The 16269-nt window shown below is 37.8% G+C and overlaps 1 protein-coding gene across 1 annotated transcript in view; it reads right to left on the reverse strand.

Moving 5' to 3' along the window:
• The window catches only part of CNTLN (centlein, centrosomal protein), a 407185-nt gene that overhangs the window by 134842 nt on the left and 256074 nt on the right, over nt 1-16269 (reverse strand). The window contains exons 16-18 of the mRNA XM_006864477.1: nt 8592-8769; nt 6405-6495; nt 6093-6316 (exon numbers count right to left, since the gene is read on the reverse strand). Coding sequence (XP_006864539.1) covers nt 6093-6316; nt 6405-6495; nt 8592-8769 — 493 coding nt within the window. The remainder of the gene's footprint in view (nt 1-6092; nt 6317-6404; nt 6496-8591; nt 8770-16269) is intronic.

Raw genomic sequence — 16269 nt, forward strand, 5'->3', positions numbered from 1 at the left:
GATTCAGAAGAGGCCGTGGAACGAGAGATATCATTGCTGCTGTCCAATGGATCTTGGCTGAAAGCAGAGAATATCAGAAGGATGTTTACCTGGGCTTTATTGACTACGCAAAGGCTTTCGATTGTGTGGATCATGACAAGCTATGGACAACATTGTGAAGTATGAAATCTTAGTATTAATCTTCTTGATTTCTAATTGCAGGTTTTGTATCATTTCAAATTTTGCATTTATTTTGTCTGTTTGTTCTTGTAGTACCTTTCTAAATTATTCTAAAGTTTTCTGCCATGTTATCTTTGCTTTCCTCAATCATTCTGTCAGTCCTTAGAAGGTACCTAAATATCCTTTCTTATGATCAGTTCCATTACCTTTACTTCCTTGAAAATGTTTTCTGGGTCTGCATCTAGGTAGTTTGAGCCAGAGTCTCCTGTTTCTTTGTGTGTGCTAAAATTGTCTGTTGTCTCTGGGGCATTGTGGGGTTGTTGTGTTTGTTTTTAATTTATGACTGTATGTTGATGTCTTCTTAGGCTCTCACCAACTATCTCCTGTGGGTGTAGTTAGAGAATGGAAATGTGTACTCTGTCCTTGTTCGTCATTAGTGCACCTCAGTTTACGGTTGTTTTTGGTTGGTGTTGGCTGCTATTGTTGATCCTTTGGTATAGGAGCTGGTATTGTTTCTTACCCAGTAGGTGGAGCTTCTGGGCTGTAAAGGTCACACACACAGAATAAACAAATACCAACAATGAAAAATGAAAATAATCAACAGAAAAAAAATCAATGAAAACAGGCATCAATCAGAAAAAAGGAATGTAATTGTGGTTTGAAATGTGTATATATATATATACACACACATACATACATACATGCTAAGTGCTGTCGAGTCAGTTTCAGCTCAAGCAACCCTGTATTTCTGAGAAGCAGCTGGTGAGTTTGAACTGCTGACCTTGCAGTTCAAACAGACATTAAGGTCGAGTGCTTATCCTATGGCACCACACCAGGACTCTATGTATGTATGTATGTGTGTGTGTATATACATATCTATACACACACACACACACATATATATATATACACACAAACATACATATATATGTGTGTGTGTATATATATGTATGTATGTATATATATACATAAAACTTAGTAGCCACAACAACACTGGGTTTCCAAGGAGTGTCTGGTAGGTTTGTTTGGACTGCCGACTTTGCACTTCAAACTGATCTTGTTGTCTAGTGCATTCACACTCAGCATCACACCAGACTTTGCTAATCTGAACAGAGAATGATTCCTATCATTATGTAAACAATAAGCCAATGTATTATCAACAACACATGCAGATACTACTACATCCCTGTGTTTTATTATTAACAGTTATTTTAAATCACATAATTAGGATAAAATTCACCTACCACACAATCCATAGATATGTGCAACCATCACCAGACCATTTTAGAACATTTTTATCACCTCAAACAGAAGCCCAGTACTCCCTTACATAAAGTATACTTTGAAAAGCTACTTCTATCAACCAACCCCATGAAAACCCTATATAACAATTCTACACTGCACACATGGAGTCACAATGAGTTGGAATGTATTCCAAGCAAACTAACAATAACAATCAACCTCTTAAACAATTTGACTGCCAATGGCATACAGGAAGCCCGATATTCTTTTCAAGCCATAATCCTTGAAAGCTTTTCCTAAACAAAGAAATGTTAGCATGTTGTTGTTGTTAAGTACCGTTGAGTTGGTACCAACTCATAACAACCCTGTATAGGGTTTCTGAGGAGCGGCTAATGAGCTTGAACCACCGATCTTGTGTTTCAAAGTGACTTTGGCCTTGCAGTCCAGTGCATTAACCCACTGTGCCACACCAGCATGTTGTTGTTGTTAAGTGCCGTTAAGTCAGTCCTGACCCGTAGTGTTCCTGTGTAGGGTTTCTAAGAAGTGACTGGTGAGCTTGAACCATCGACCTTTCAGTTCACACTGACTTTGCTCTACAGAACATTAACCCACAGTATCACACCAGCATAGAGGTTGTTACGACACTGACATTTACATTAGTTAAGAGTCACTGCTATTGTTGCTAAATGACGCTGAGCACCCCTGTATAGGGTCTCTGAGGAGTGGCTAGTGGGTTTGAACTGCTGATTTTGTGGTTAATAGTCCAGTGGTTCGAACACTGTTTCATTCTGCTGTACATGGGGTCGCTATGAGTCGGTTCTGACTCGATGGCACCTAACAACAATAACAAGTCCAGTGGTTATCATACAGCACCACACCAAGACTCTATTAATGTATATTAAATGGAAAGCCTATAGATGCCTTTAGAGCAATCATTTTTAATAAAGATTTAGATATAAAATAATAATGCTACCAAACACAAGGACATTTTATCATAAATAGGCAGTAAAAGGTAGGCCGACTTAATAATTTTCAATTAATTCCATTTAAAAAAATTATCACAGACATCAACCAAAATCAAAAACCAAACATACTGCCCTCAAGTCGATTCTGATTCATAGAACTATGTATGAGGGGTCTTCGAAACATTCATGTAAAAATTCCATTATCTTTTCATTTTTCCTTGAACATTATGAAGACCCCTTAATTGGCAGAGAAGAACTGTCCCTAAGTTTTGCAAGGCTGTAATCTTTATGGAAGAAAACTGCCACATCTGTCTCCTGTGGAACATCTGCTGGGCTCAAACCACCCACCTTTTGGTTAGCAGCCAAGTACTTAAACCACTACACCACCAGGGCTTAGCAAAGCCTCAGGCTGGATAAGCTGCAACATTTCTCAGTTTAGGAGATTTAGGACACGAAAATCTTCCATCTAGAGTTGTGCATGTGTTTCAGTCCACAGGGACTAAGATTCTGACTAAAGAAATTCTCTGTACCCTATACAGCTTGAGAGGTTAGTATTAGATGCCAAATGTGCAACTTGATTTGTAGATAATCTCAATTTAATTACTATACTAAAAGGAGCTCTGGCAGCATAGTTGTTATGACTCAGGCTGTAGACCAAAGTCAGCAGTTCAAAAGTACCAGTCATTCCATAAGAGAAAGATGAGGCTTTCTGCTCCTGTAAAGATTTACAGCCATGGAAACCCTATACAGGGTCACTACGAGTCGGCAGTGACTCCACAGCACCACTATTACTATGGGTATTCTTTTATATGTATGGAATGTACAACTCAGCTCTTCTAGTCAGTCAGTAGTGTGATTTGAATTCACAATGATTTTTCAAATGGAAATTTTCTAAATTTTCATTTCCAGGAGTACATTAATATTACATGTTCCTATACCTCTCTATAAGGAGCTCTGGTAGCATAGTGGTTAAGAATCGGGCTAAGAACCGCAAGGTCAGCAGTTCGAAACTACCAGCTGTTCCGCAGGAGAACGATGAGGCTTTCTGCTCCCATAAAGATATTCAGCCTCAGAAACCCTGTACAGGATCGCTATGAGTTGGAACTGACTCCATGGCACATAACAACAACAACAACACCTGTCTATCTCCTATGAAAGTATCTGCTTTAAAAAGGATAATGACATCTATAAAAGGAAACATAAGTTCTATCATCTATAATATAAAAAATGTTGGCTGTGCAAGAAGGTGCCATCTGAAGTAGCTAATGTTAAAATAAAATAGCAGATTTTCAGTTGAATCCTTAATTTATCATTTTACTTTTGCTCATACCAAATATAATTTAAAGAAAGTCCAAAAGCACGTGAATATACCACCACTATCAACCTTCAATGAAGAAAATTCCTGTTCAAAAGGATGGCCAAATGCTTTGTGTAACCACTGTGACCTTCTTGTACAATATGAGAAGACCAGGTGATTTTATTTTACTCTTCAGTAATCAGAAGAAACCAGTGGCCTGGTCTAGCTTACAATTGAAGACAAACTGAAGAGCATTCATATGCTTCTGATATAATACCGGTTCAGATGATAGGGTTGAAAAATATTTTTCATTTTAATAAAGGTTCTTTCATTTTGTTTAGGCATTTGCGCAGAACAAGTCAGGAACTTATATAGTTTATAGTAACAAGGTGTGATAGACAATAAAATATCTAATTGAAAAAGGCATAAAGGAATGGAGGGAGAAACAATGAAGAAAAGAATGTAAACACTAAGAGGAAAGAAGAGAAAAATCTCAGTAAAGTAGGGATGTTATTGGTCTTAGAAGGTTGTCAAGTCAGATCTAACATAGGGATTCCCAGGCGGTAAATCTTCACAGAAGCAGAATGCCTCTTCTCTCAATGAACAGTTGATGGGCCCTAACTGCCGACCGGTGTTATCAGTCCAGGGCTTATCTTAGAACACTGCCAGTGCTCCAAAGAATGTGTATGAATTCTTCAAATCATTTCAGGACATCTGCTTCTCATCCAGTTGTTACTGTGTATAAACTCTAGTCATCTCTGCTGTCCTACTACCAAATTTCTAAGGGCTAAACCTGTGAAATCCTCTAAATTCTAATTGAAGTTTGGAACTTGAGTTAACTTTGGATATAAGGTTACTCCCATAATGAAGTCAGACACAGTGCTTACTAGCATGACACTACTACTCTTTTGTTATTAAAACATTTCCAAGTACTGTTTGACTGTTGTTGTTGTTATGTGCCATGTAGTTGGTTCCGACCCATAGCGACCCTGCACAGGGTTTCCGAGGCTGTTAATCTTTACGGGAGCAGAAAGCCTCATCTTTCTCCCATGGAACAGCTGGTAGTTTCGAACTGCTGACCTTGCGGTTCGCAGCCCGAGTCGTAACCACTATGCTACCAGAGCTCCTTGTTTGAGTGACAGCACTAAATATTAGAAGTAAAGAAATTAAATGTAATTTAGAATTACATGAAAGTGATTTAAAATGTATTTTCTAATACGAAAAGAATGTTTCTCTATAAAGCAAATACCCAGTGTATTGTTCCTTCTGCAAGAAAATACTCTTATGAATTAAAATTATGGAATAAACAATGCTAGTTTTTCATTTGCTTTCTGATTACGTGATGGTAGTCAGAGCTAAGGTACCATGTGGCAAAACATTTGTTACAGAAAAGTCAACAGAACTACTTTATTGTAATAAGGTATTTTCACACTTTAAATTCACATTTTCACATTTTGCAATGAAGAACTAAGGGTATTACTAGCTTAATAATGTAATTTATAGTTATAAATTATACTATACATGAGCAAACAGACAATCTAACTGCATTTATAGAGCCTGCTTTCAACAACTAAGTATAGCACTAAATAAAGAACACACAAAAAAAGTTAAGAAGAAAAAGTAAGTGAAAAAGGAATGCTAGGAAAGTGTTTGTCTTTTCTTATTTGGAATTTCCTCCTTTGTGTACAAGAGAGCGTCAAAAAGCTTATGGAAAAATTCCATTGTAATTTAATTCAATTTTTCCACAACGTTTTTAAAGCTCCCTTATGGTGTTGAAGGAGAGTATTGAAAGTGTCATGGGCTGCCAAAAGAACCAACAGATCTGTGTTGGCAGAAGTGCAGCCAGAGTGCTCCTTGGAGGCCAAGATGGCCAAACTTCGTCTCTCAGACTTCGGACATATTGTCAGGAGGGACCAGTGACTGGAGAAGGATATCATGTTTGGTAAGGTGGAGGGTGAGAGAAAAAGAGGAAGACCCCCAGCGAGATGGATTGGCCAGGTGGAAGCATCAATGGGCTCAAGCATGGCAACAGTAGTGAGGTTGGTCCAGGATCGGACAGTGTTTTGTTCTGCTGTGCATTAGGTCGCTATGAGTCAGTACCGACTTGATGGCACCTAACAACAACAACAACAACATAAGTCCTTCACTAAAAGATTTGTTGTTATTTTAGTGCTGTAGACTTGGTTCCAACCACAAGCGAATTTGCTAGGCTTCCAACACTGTCAATTTTTTGCAGGAGCAGAAAGCTTCATCTTTCTCCTGCACAGAATCTATATAAGTTTTGCAATTCATTAGTTAGCAATGATTGGAGATTTAAAAAACAACAACATAGGCTTATTTAAATAACACAAATATGCTGTAGAAAGTACCTGTAAAACAAATTATCTACTTTTATGATATAGTCTATTGTAATTTAAAGCTCTCTTTACCTTTATTGTCTGCCGGCTTGTCTGAAATCTTTGATCAGATATTTGCTGCTGATGAAGGAGTTTTGCGTTTATTTCTTTATATTCTTTTACTGACAAGTCTGCGGTTTTTTTGGCATTCAGAAGTACACTATTTTGTTGTTGCAAAGATATAATCCGTTCTCGTAATAAAATAATATTGCTACACGATTTCTGGGTAGTTAAACTTTTCCACTTTTCTCTGTTAGCTGTATATAAAATAAGTGCATAATATATTTTAAATGACATCACATTTTAAAAGACATACTCATGTTGTTAAATTTGTGTTTCTCTTACCTCGATTAGGAACTGCTGCACGTGAACTCTTTTGTAAATTATTCTTCTTTTGGAAAGCAGGTTTTTTGACATTCTTATAATGAAAAGAAGACTAAATTTGAAAGTTATACAAAAACTGGATTACTATTCAATAATTACTTCAAGTGAACTAACATCATAAAAAAATTCTATACTTGATCCCCAAAACTAACAAAATTTATGTACTCAAGGTGACCTAGCAGGCAGAAAGCACAGAAACAAAATCAATTTTTTAAAAAAAAATTAACCTAGGGAAACTTTAAAAAATAGAAGGAAACACAAGAGCAACAAATAAAATATGAATACTTGATAGTTTATTATCTGTGTATCTATGTCCATTTCTCAAATACTGTTTTCTACCGTATGAAGACTAACATCCCTTCTTACAATTGAAGCTAGGATAATGTGTGCAGGTAATTAAGTGGCCTTCCTCAAAGTTGTATGTTTTCCTCTTGTTACTTTGACAATGACTCACGAATTTAAGGCTGCTGGAAATATAAATTATACTATTATATGGAGTCCTGGTGTGGCACTGTAGGATAGGCCCTAGCTTAGTGATTCCTGCCCACCAGCTGCTCCACAGGAGAAACATGAATTGTTTTGTTTCCACAAAGATTAATAGCCTCGGAAACCCTAAACAGGGTTGTTAAGAGTCACAATCAACTCAACAGCACTTTACAACAACATATAAGGAACGGCTCTAATGTAATTAAAATGGTTCATTAACAAATATAACAGAAATCCTTATCTAAGTGAAGGTTTTCCTTTAAATTAGTTTCAGCTTCAAGAACATACTAACAGTGTTTCATTTCTCAAAATAAAATGCCTAATTTGAATTTATCAGCAGGACTAGCAAATAAGACATGTTTGTTTGTTTTTTAAAAAGTCTCATTGCTTTATTGAGATTCAAGTACTTAAAAGAATTAGTTGAACTACCAAAATAATAATATTAGCCACTTGACTTGGTGTTTAGGTTGTTGTTGTTGTTAAGTACCGTAGAGTCAGTTCAGACTCACAGTGACCCTGCACAGGGTTTCCAAGGCTGCAAATCTTTACGGGAGCAGAAAGCCTCATCTTTCCCAGGCAGAACAGCTGGTAGTTTCGAACTGCTGACCTTGAGGTTATCAGCCCAATTGGTAACCACTACACTACCAGAGTTTCTGGTTAATTGACCTAAAATCAAAAAAAGCTGGTATAATGCTTATACAGCAGCATGACTGACTAGAAATTCTGAACAATCTGCTACTCCAATGTGGTCAGCATTTATTTTCTCCATCTCAACAAGGCATATATGTATGTTAGCTGCTGTGAAGTAAGCCCCCAACTCATGGTAACACCCCCCACGTAGAATGAAATGTTGCCCAGTCCTCTGCTGTCCCCAGGATAGGCTGCAGACAGAACCATTGGGATCCATCAGCTGTGTTTTAAGAAATGGACCGCTAGATCATCTTCGTCTGGAAGCTCTACTGAACCTGACCAACAGCATGGCAACACACAAGCCTCCACTGACTGAAGCGTAGTTAATTGTGCAGGAGATCCTGGGGATGGAATGTGACCAAAATTCTGTGCACAGAGCTAAGCAAGGTAGCTTATAATGCACTTTCTTATTGTATGAATGACCTATGTTGTTCAGTATTATTGAGTCATTTACTACTCATAGCAGCCCTGTATAGGATATCCAAGGAAACCCTGGGGTTCAAAACGAACCTGCGATCCTGTGCTTATCCTACAGCGCCATATTGCCTTACTTTTATTTACAAACTGATTAAGCTAAATGACAGAAACTAAAGAAAATGATCAATCAAATATATGGCAAAACAGAAAGTAGCTTCAATCAATCAACAGACACGCAGTACACAATTCTTGGGTGTATCAATGATTTAAAAGGGCAAAAAAAGATACTTTCTTAGATTTTTACCTTATTTATGCTGAGTGGTAAATCTTGTAATACCATGATATATCAGTGGCAAAAAAATGGATAAACTGTATTTGAGTATCATTTTAAAAACTATTAAACGCACTGGCGAACTAGGTAGAAAGCAGTAATTTAACATTTTTGACTGAATCACTTTATCTTAAAAAAGATTAATATAAAGACAGAATCTTCTATCAAGGAATAAAATAAAATAAAGACTATAGATGACAATTAAGCAAAACTATATGCTATACCTTTGGTGTCTTGCCATTTATATTTGAATATATTTGGATTCTTTCTTTCCCTTGTGACTCGTTGTCTTTTACTTGACCACTTTGTCTCTGGTCCTTTCCTTCTTCTTTAGGACTTATTTTCTGGGATGTTTCTACAATAATTGTTCCAAAATTCTGAGAAGTCTGTGTTTCAGAATCACTACATTAGGGGGAACAAAAAGGGGTGGGGGAAACATAAAATCCAATAGTTTAACATAATCTTTAAAGTTCAAGACCAAATGACAGCATAGTCTATATTATAGATACATATTATTGGAAAGGTGTGCACCAGGGTTGTATTCTTTCACCATAATTATTCAATATGTATAATGAGCAGATAATCTGGGAAGCTGGATTAGATGAAGAAAATCCTGGTGTTAGGACTGCTGGAAGACTCATTAACAACCTGCGATATGCAGATGATACCACCTTGCTTGCTGAAAGCAAAGAAAACTTAGAATAGTTACTGAGGAAGATCACAGACTGCAGCCTTCAGTATGGGTTGCACCTCAACGTAAAGAAAACAAAAACCTCACCACTGGACCAATCATAGCATCCATATAAATGGAGAAAAGATTGAAGTTGTCAAAGATTTCATTTTGCTCGGAGCAACCAACACTCAGGTAAGCAGCAGTCAAGAAATCTAACAACATATTGCATTAGGCAAATCTGCTGCACTAGACCTCTTTACTGTGTTGAAGAGCAAAGATGTCAGTTTGATGACTATGGTGCACCTGACCTAAACCATGGTATTTTCAAGAACCTTATAGGCATGCAAAACTTGGACGATGAATACGGAAGACCATAGAAGAATTGATGCATTTGAGCTGTGGTACTAGAGGACAACATTAAAAATATCATGGACTGCCAAAAGAACAAACAAATTTGTGTTGGAAGAAGTACAGCCAGAGTGCTCCCTAGAAGCCAAGATGGCCAGACTTCGTCTCTCATCCTTCAGACATGTTGTCGGGGGGGACCAGTCCCTGGATAAGGATATCATGTTTGGTAAAATGGAGGGTTGGAAAAAAAGAGAAAAACCCCACATGAGATGTATTGGCACAGTGGCATCAGTGCTAGACCCAAATATAACAACGATTGTGGGTTGGCGCACAACTGGGCAATGCTTCGTTCTGTTGTGCATAGGGTTGCTATGATTCGGTACTAACTTGATGGCACCTAACAATAACATGTTATAAATAAAGTTCTAAGTTTAATTTGGGCATTTACTGGTTTGTCAATATTAGAAGGAAAATTGAGTCGAAATATATTTTCCAAAATTACAGAACTCCTTGGAGACATCAAATAGACATTTACTATCAAATGCTCTTTGGCATCACTGAGATAGCTAGTTTGGCATCTAGTGTTAACTCAGGAAGTACATATGTGAAAACGTCCAGGGTTAGGGCACTCACTTTACTTCCTGAGCCAGACCAGAATATTCTATCATTTCTAACACCAAGTATTTCCTTTGTCTGGGAAAAATGTGAATCTCTGACACTTTGACCCACTGATTCCATTTCCATCCATATGGTCCTTCTTCACTAGCCAGTAAAACACTTGTTCAGTACCAGTTGGATGCCAAGCACTGTTCTGGGCAGTAGAGACAAAACAATGCATGAACAAAGGGGATTCAAATGCCTGCCATCCTCTAGACTTCATTCAAGTGGGGATGGGGAGGTAGGTAATAGAGAAGTAAAATATATAGTCCTATGTGGCTCAGTAGGATAAGCACTTGACTACTAACCACAGATTTGGTGGTTCAAACCTGTCAGATGTTCTTCAGAAACTTTTTACAGGGTTGCTATGAGTCAGAAGTGACTTGAACTGTTACTGCAATGTTTTTTGTTTCAAATCCACCAACTTCTCCATGACAGAACAATAAGGCCGTCTGCTCGTGTAAATTTCTTGTTTTTAAGTTCCATCCATTTGGTTCTGACTTAGTGACCTATGTACAATGGAACGAAACCCTGCCCAGTCCAGCGCATCCTCACAATGGGTATGCTTGAGCTCACTGTTGCTGCCATGGTGTCAATCCATTTCATTGAGGGGCTCCCTCTTTTTCACTGGCCTTCCACTTTACCAAGCATGATGTTCCTTTTCAGGGACTGCTTCTTCCTGATAACATGTCCAAAGTATGAGAGATGAAGTAAAGATATACAGTCTTGGAAACCCTGTATGGGCCCGCTATGAATTACTATCAACTACATGACAGTGGGGTGTTTTTTTGGGGGGAGGGTGTGTATTAGTAGAGAAAAACTAAAGTAAAAATGGAGGTTAGAAGTATTTAGATTGAGTTTAGTTCATATAAAAGGACCCTGGTTGGCACAGTGGCTAATTGTTTAGCTGCTAAGCAAAACATTGGTTGTTTGAATCCACCAGCTGCTCCCTGGAGAAAGATGTGACAGTTTGCTTCTTCCATACAGATTTACAATCTTGTAAATCCATGGATACTTCTACCTTGTCCTATGAGGTTGCTAAGAGTCAGAATCAACTTGAAGGCAACAGGTTTTTTGGGAAAAAATGTCAGTCTAAGTGTTCTTCCAAATGAGTAATCTTTCAAGTATATAAACGTAGATAAATATACCAAGAGAGTTCTCCAAGAAAAACATGGTTACATTTTTTAATGTCCTATTACGTTTGCTTTTGAAATGTATCACCACCCTAGAAACCCTTGCTCCAGCATATTTTGGTTTCTTCTTAGCATGTCATGTCCCAAACTGAATTTTATATTCCAAGTACATTATGACAAGTACTTAGTGGGACTCCTGGTAGACGTAGACTAAGAGTGCATGAGTTTTTCTGACATATAACTAACTTCCTAGAATATCTGTAGATACATATTACAAAGCCACCTGTTTCTCCCATTCTATAGTTTAATGGAGTCCTGGTGTGGTGCTATAGGATAAGCACTGGATTGCTAACTGAAAGTTTGGAAGTTCAAACCTTACCCAGTCCCTCAGAAATCTTATATCAGGTCCCTATGAGTCAGAACCAACTTGACAGCATTTAATGACAACAATAGTTAAATAGTCGCATTTTATAGGCCAGTAAACAAACCCTATTCTTCTACCATCTTCCTTATTCACTGTCCAGCTTTCACATGTATATGAGGTTATTGAAAATACCATGCCTTGGGTCAGGCACACCTTAGTCCTCAAGTTGTTGTGTGCTGTGGAATCGGTTCTGACTCATAGCGACCCAGTACAGGGTTTCCAAGACCGTAAATCTTTATGGAAGCAGAAAGCCTCATCTTTCTCCCACGGAGCAGCTGGTAATTTTGAACTGCTGACCATGAGGTTAGCAGCCTGATTCATAACCTAAACCCTATTCTAAAACTGTATCTTCCTAGATTGGGATTTTGGGGGATCTCGATTTTGTTTTTGAAAGTATTTGCCATTCTTTTCAACATGCCTTTCAATATTCCATTATCCATAAATTTGATAAACATACTCTGTTGAAATTCACATAGATTGTGTTTAGTGTAATCATGTCCAAAAAAGAATGGGAATCTCCATTGAAGAGCACATGGTGGCCTTGAGAAATCACAGTTACCTTAATAAATGTTCAGGACCTGTTGCTTTATTCTGCCCTAGAATCTATTTAAAATTGATTTTAAGTTCACCAACTAAACTATCAACAAATAAATGGATATACAAAGAATAACACAAATGATATATTACTCAGCCATAAGGAGAAATGACATTCTCTGTGGCCTGGATGAACTTTGAAAACAGTATGTCAAATCAAAAATATTGTATGATCTGATTTTTGTACCATATCTCGACTAGGTAAGGAGTCCTGGTATGGTGCCATGGGATAAAAGCACTGGACCATAGGGTTGGTTTGAACAACAAGGTCAACAGTTCAAACTCACTAGCTGCTCATTGGAAGCTCTATACTGGGTCGCTATGAGTCAGAAACTACTCGAAGACACTTAACAGACAAGGTAAATGCCTATGTTATTAGTGCTGAGAAAAAAAGAGAATGGGAGATACTGGTGTATGAGTAATAAGTTTCTGTACATTGTTGTTGTGAAGTGCCTCAATGACCCTACATAGGGTTTTAAGGGGCAGCTGGTGGGTTTGAACCGCCAACCTTTGGTTAGCAGTCCAGCACTTATTCTACAGCACCACATCAGGACTCCAAGTTTCTGGGGTGATAGAAAACTTTTCGAAATGAATAGTGATAATGGTAGCACAGCACAATTAATGTAATTAATGCCAGTGAATTAACATTAAAAATGATTAAAATAGCTTTTTTTTTTTTTTTTTTACTATATTCTACCCCAAATAAAATTTGGAGAAAGAAAAAGACAAGAAAACCACCACCCATAGAATTACTTTCCTTCCTATCTTTAAACTTTTCTGCTTCATTTATCTGCCTACCACGTTCGTATACCACTTAGGTTCTCCTTCAGAAATTAACAGCAACTGATCAAACCCACAAGTTATTCCAATATCCTAGAGTTCAATTTGCCTAGATCGGACCACTAGAATCTACTTGCTGAGGTGTTCTATGTTGTTGTTGTTAAGTGCCATCGATTCAGTAACAACTCATAATAGTGACCTTATGCACAATAGAATGAAACACTGCCTGATCCTGTGCTAACCTCACTACTGTTGCTATGCTTGAGTCCATGGATGCTGCCACTTAGCCAATCCATCTCGTTGGGGGGTCTTCCTCTTTTTCTCTGACCTTCCAACTTACCAAACATGATATTCTTCTCCAGCGACTAGTCCCTACTGACAATATGTCTGAAATATGAGAGATGAAGTTTCTCCATCTTGGCCTCCAAGGAGCACTCTGGCTGCACTTCTTCCAAATCAGATATATTGCTTCTTTTGACAGCCATGGCACTTTCAATATTCTCCCTCAACACCACAACTCAAAAGCATCAATTCTTCTACTGTCTTCCTTATTCACTGTCCAGCTTTTGCACACATATGAGGTTATTGAAAATATCATGCCTTGGGTTAGGCGCACCTTAGTTCTCAAGCTGACATCTTTGCTCTTTAACACTTTAAAAATGTCTTGTGCAGCAGATTTGCCTAATGTAATATGTCATTTGATTTCTTGACTACTGCTTCCATGAGTGTTGATAGTTGATCCAAGAAGAATGAAGTCCTTGACAACTTCAATCCTTTCTCCGTTGATAACAATGTTGTTCATTGGTCCAGTGGTGAGGATTTTTGTTTTCTTTACATTGAGATGCAATCCATATCGAAGGCTGTGCTCTTTGATCTTCATCAGTCAATGTTTTAAGTCCTCTTCACTTTCAGCAAGCAAGGTTGCATCATCTGCATATTGCAGGTTGTTAATGAGAACAAGGTGTTCTACAATCATTGTTTACCTGTCTTTACTTTCGATTTCCCTTTTCTGTTTATCTAAAACTACAAATTTGAAGTAATTTGTACCTTGAGGTCAAGTGTTTATCCTACAATGCAATACCAAGAGGCCAAATAATAGTAGAGTTGTAATCAGTTATTTACCAAAGGTGGTAGTGTACGTGAATACATTAATATACCTTTATTAGTGAAAATGCAAGAAAGATGGAAATGGCTTAGGGCTAAGGTTATAGATTTTCAAAGGAAAAAAGAAAGACATGATATTCGAGAAGCAAAAATTAGAGGAAAGGTTAAGGTGCACCATTGCCTTTTTAAGCAGTTCTGAATGAGAATAAATGTAGTAGCAGGAGGAAAGAGAAATGTTTCCTACATCAGGTGGAATGAAGATGCAGAATCATGAATGTTTATGATTAAGGAAAGGGATCAAGAAGTTGAAATAATTTCATAATAACAGGAAATATAAGTCAAAATGAAAAGCTACTTAATAAGCAAACCCCATTTTCTGTGCATTTCCTGTAAATTTCTTTTTTTTTTTCTTTAAATTTGCTAGGGTTACAGGAATTCTGTTATTCTTCTACAAAGTATAAGCAACTTTTTCCTGATTATCACTCTTTAATGAATTGTTGTTCTTGTTAAGTGCCATTGAGTCGGTTCCGACCTATAGCGACCCTGTATGGGGTTTCCGAGGAGGGACTGGTGAGCTTGAACCACCGACTTTGCAGTTCCAATGGCTTTGCAGTCTGGCACATTAACCCACAGCGCCACACCAGGACTCCTCTTTATTGAGTAAGTATGTTCTTTTTCATATCATTAAAAAATGGGGAATAAACATCAGTAAGGTAATAATCACCTTATACCATATTTATATAGGACTAAGTTCCATTTTCCCCAATAACCAAGTAACTTTATTAAATTTTAGACCATGAAAAACTAAAAGAAAGAGGATGGTCTGAAGTCTCTGAAGCTGCACTCTGGGATTTCTAATTGTTTGACTCTTCTCTGCAGTTGAATGGTTCCTGAGAGAGTTCTGCCAGGCAGGAAGCATAACATTTAATCCTCACAGTGTAAAATCCGAGTTGCGCTGTTAAATAACTTGCATGACATTCCTGTATTAGGAGATAGAGACTGATACTTCTCATAAACTATGTGAGCTTGTGCTTATGCACCAATATGAAGAAATCAGGAAGAACTGAGTGATTTCTAATATGAATAAATACCTTCCATGTATTTCTTTAAACATATATTCCAACAGGGCAAATGACACCACTGTATTACAGTTAGAGTGTGGCAGTACCAAATGGCTGAAACTAGAACTTCTTTGGGGATATCAAGAAATGCTTAATGGGTTTTAAATTAAATAAGATTTTCATCTCTAAAGCTTTATGGGAAGGAAAATGGATCCTGGGAAGAGGTTAAGGGGACAGGGATGCCAATTTGGTCTTCCTTCTTCCTTTGTTGGTTTTGTTAAGTGCCTGAAGCTAGGTGGGTTCTGGTTCATAGCAACCCTGTACAGGGTTTCTGAGGAGTAGCTGGTGGGTATGAGTCACTGATCTTACAGCTAGCAGTCCAGTGTTTATCCTCCACGACCACACCAGGAATTTTCTTTCTTACTTTCATAAATTTGTCTTTGGAGTTTCTTAAGCCACCTGAGGACACAAGACTTGACACCATGATCAACACAGCGGTCCCTAAACGTGTCTGCATACTGGAATCATCAGGGAGCTCCAAAACTCCTGAGGCTTGTATCCCACCTCCAGAAACTGTAACTTAATTGGTCTTGGATGTGACATGGACTTCAGAATTTTTTATACATTCACAACCCCTGCCCCCCAAAATACTCCATTACCATCAAGTCAATTATGACTCATCATAGCCCTGAAAGACACAGTAGAATTGCCCCATAGTTTCCAAGGCTGTAAATCTTTACAGAGGCAGACTGCTGCATCTTTCTCACACAGCGTGGTAGGAGGGTCGAATGCTGACCTTCTGGTTAGCAGCTGAGCACTTAATGACTGGAACCAGGGCTTCCTCTACAAAATCACAAAATGATTCCCATAGAAGACAATTTGGGAATCACACTATAAGATGTCTGTCAGTTTTATGATTAAGGACTCTATTCAGAAGCATCCCAAATATAGAACAGAACCATTACTGGGGATTAAAAACCAACCAACGAACCAACCTTGAGAAAATAAAATTGTATACATGGCATTATAATAAAATAAAGAGTTCTGCTGTCTTGCCGAAGGATAAACACTAGAATGCAAGGTCTATTTGAACTGTTAAGGTCAGAGGTTCAAACGCAGCAGGCACCC

Source organism: Chrysochloris asiatica, unplaced genomic scaffold, assembly GCF_000296735.1.
Source record: "Chrysochloris asiatica unplaced genomic scaffold, ChrAsi1.0 scaffold00065, whole genome shotgun sequence".
In the NCBI taxonomy this organism is placed as follows: Eukaryota; Metazoa; Chordata; class Mammalia; order Afrosoricida; family Chrysochloridae; genus Chrysochloris; species Chrysochloris asiatica.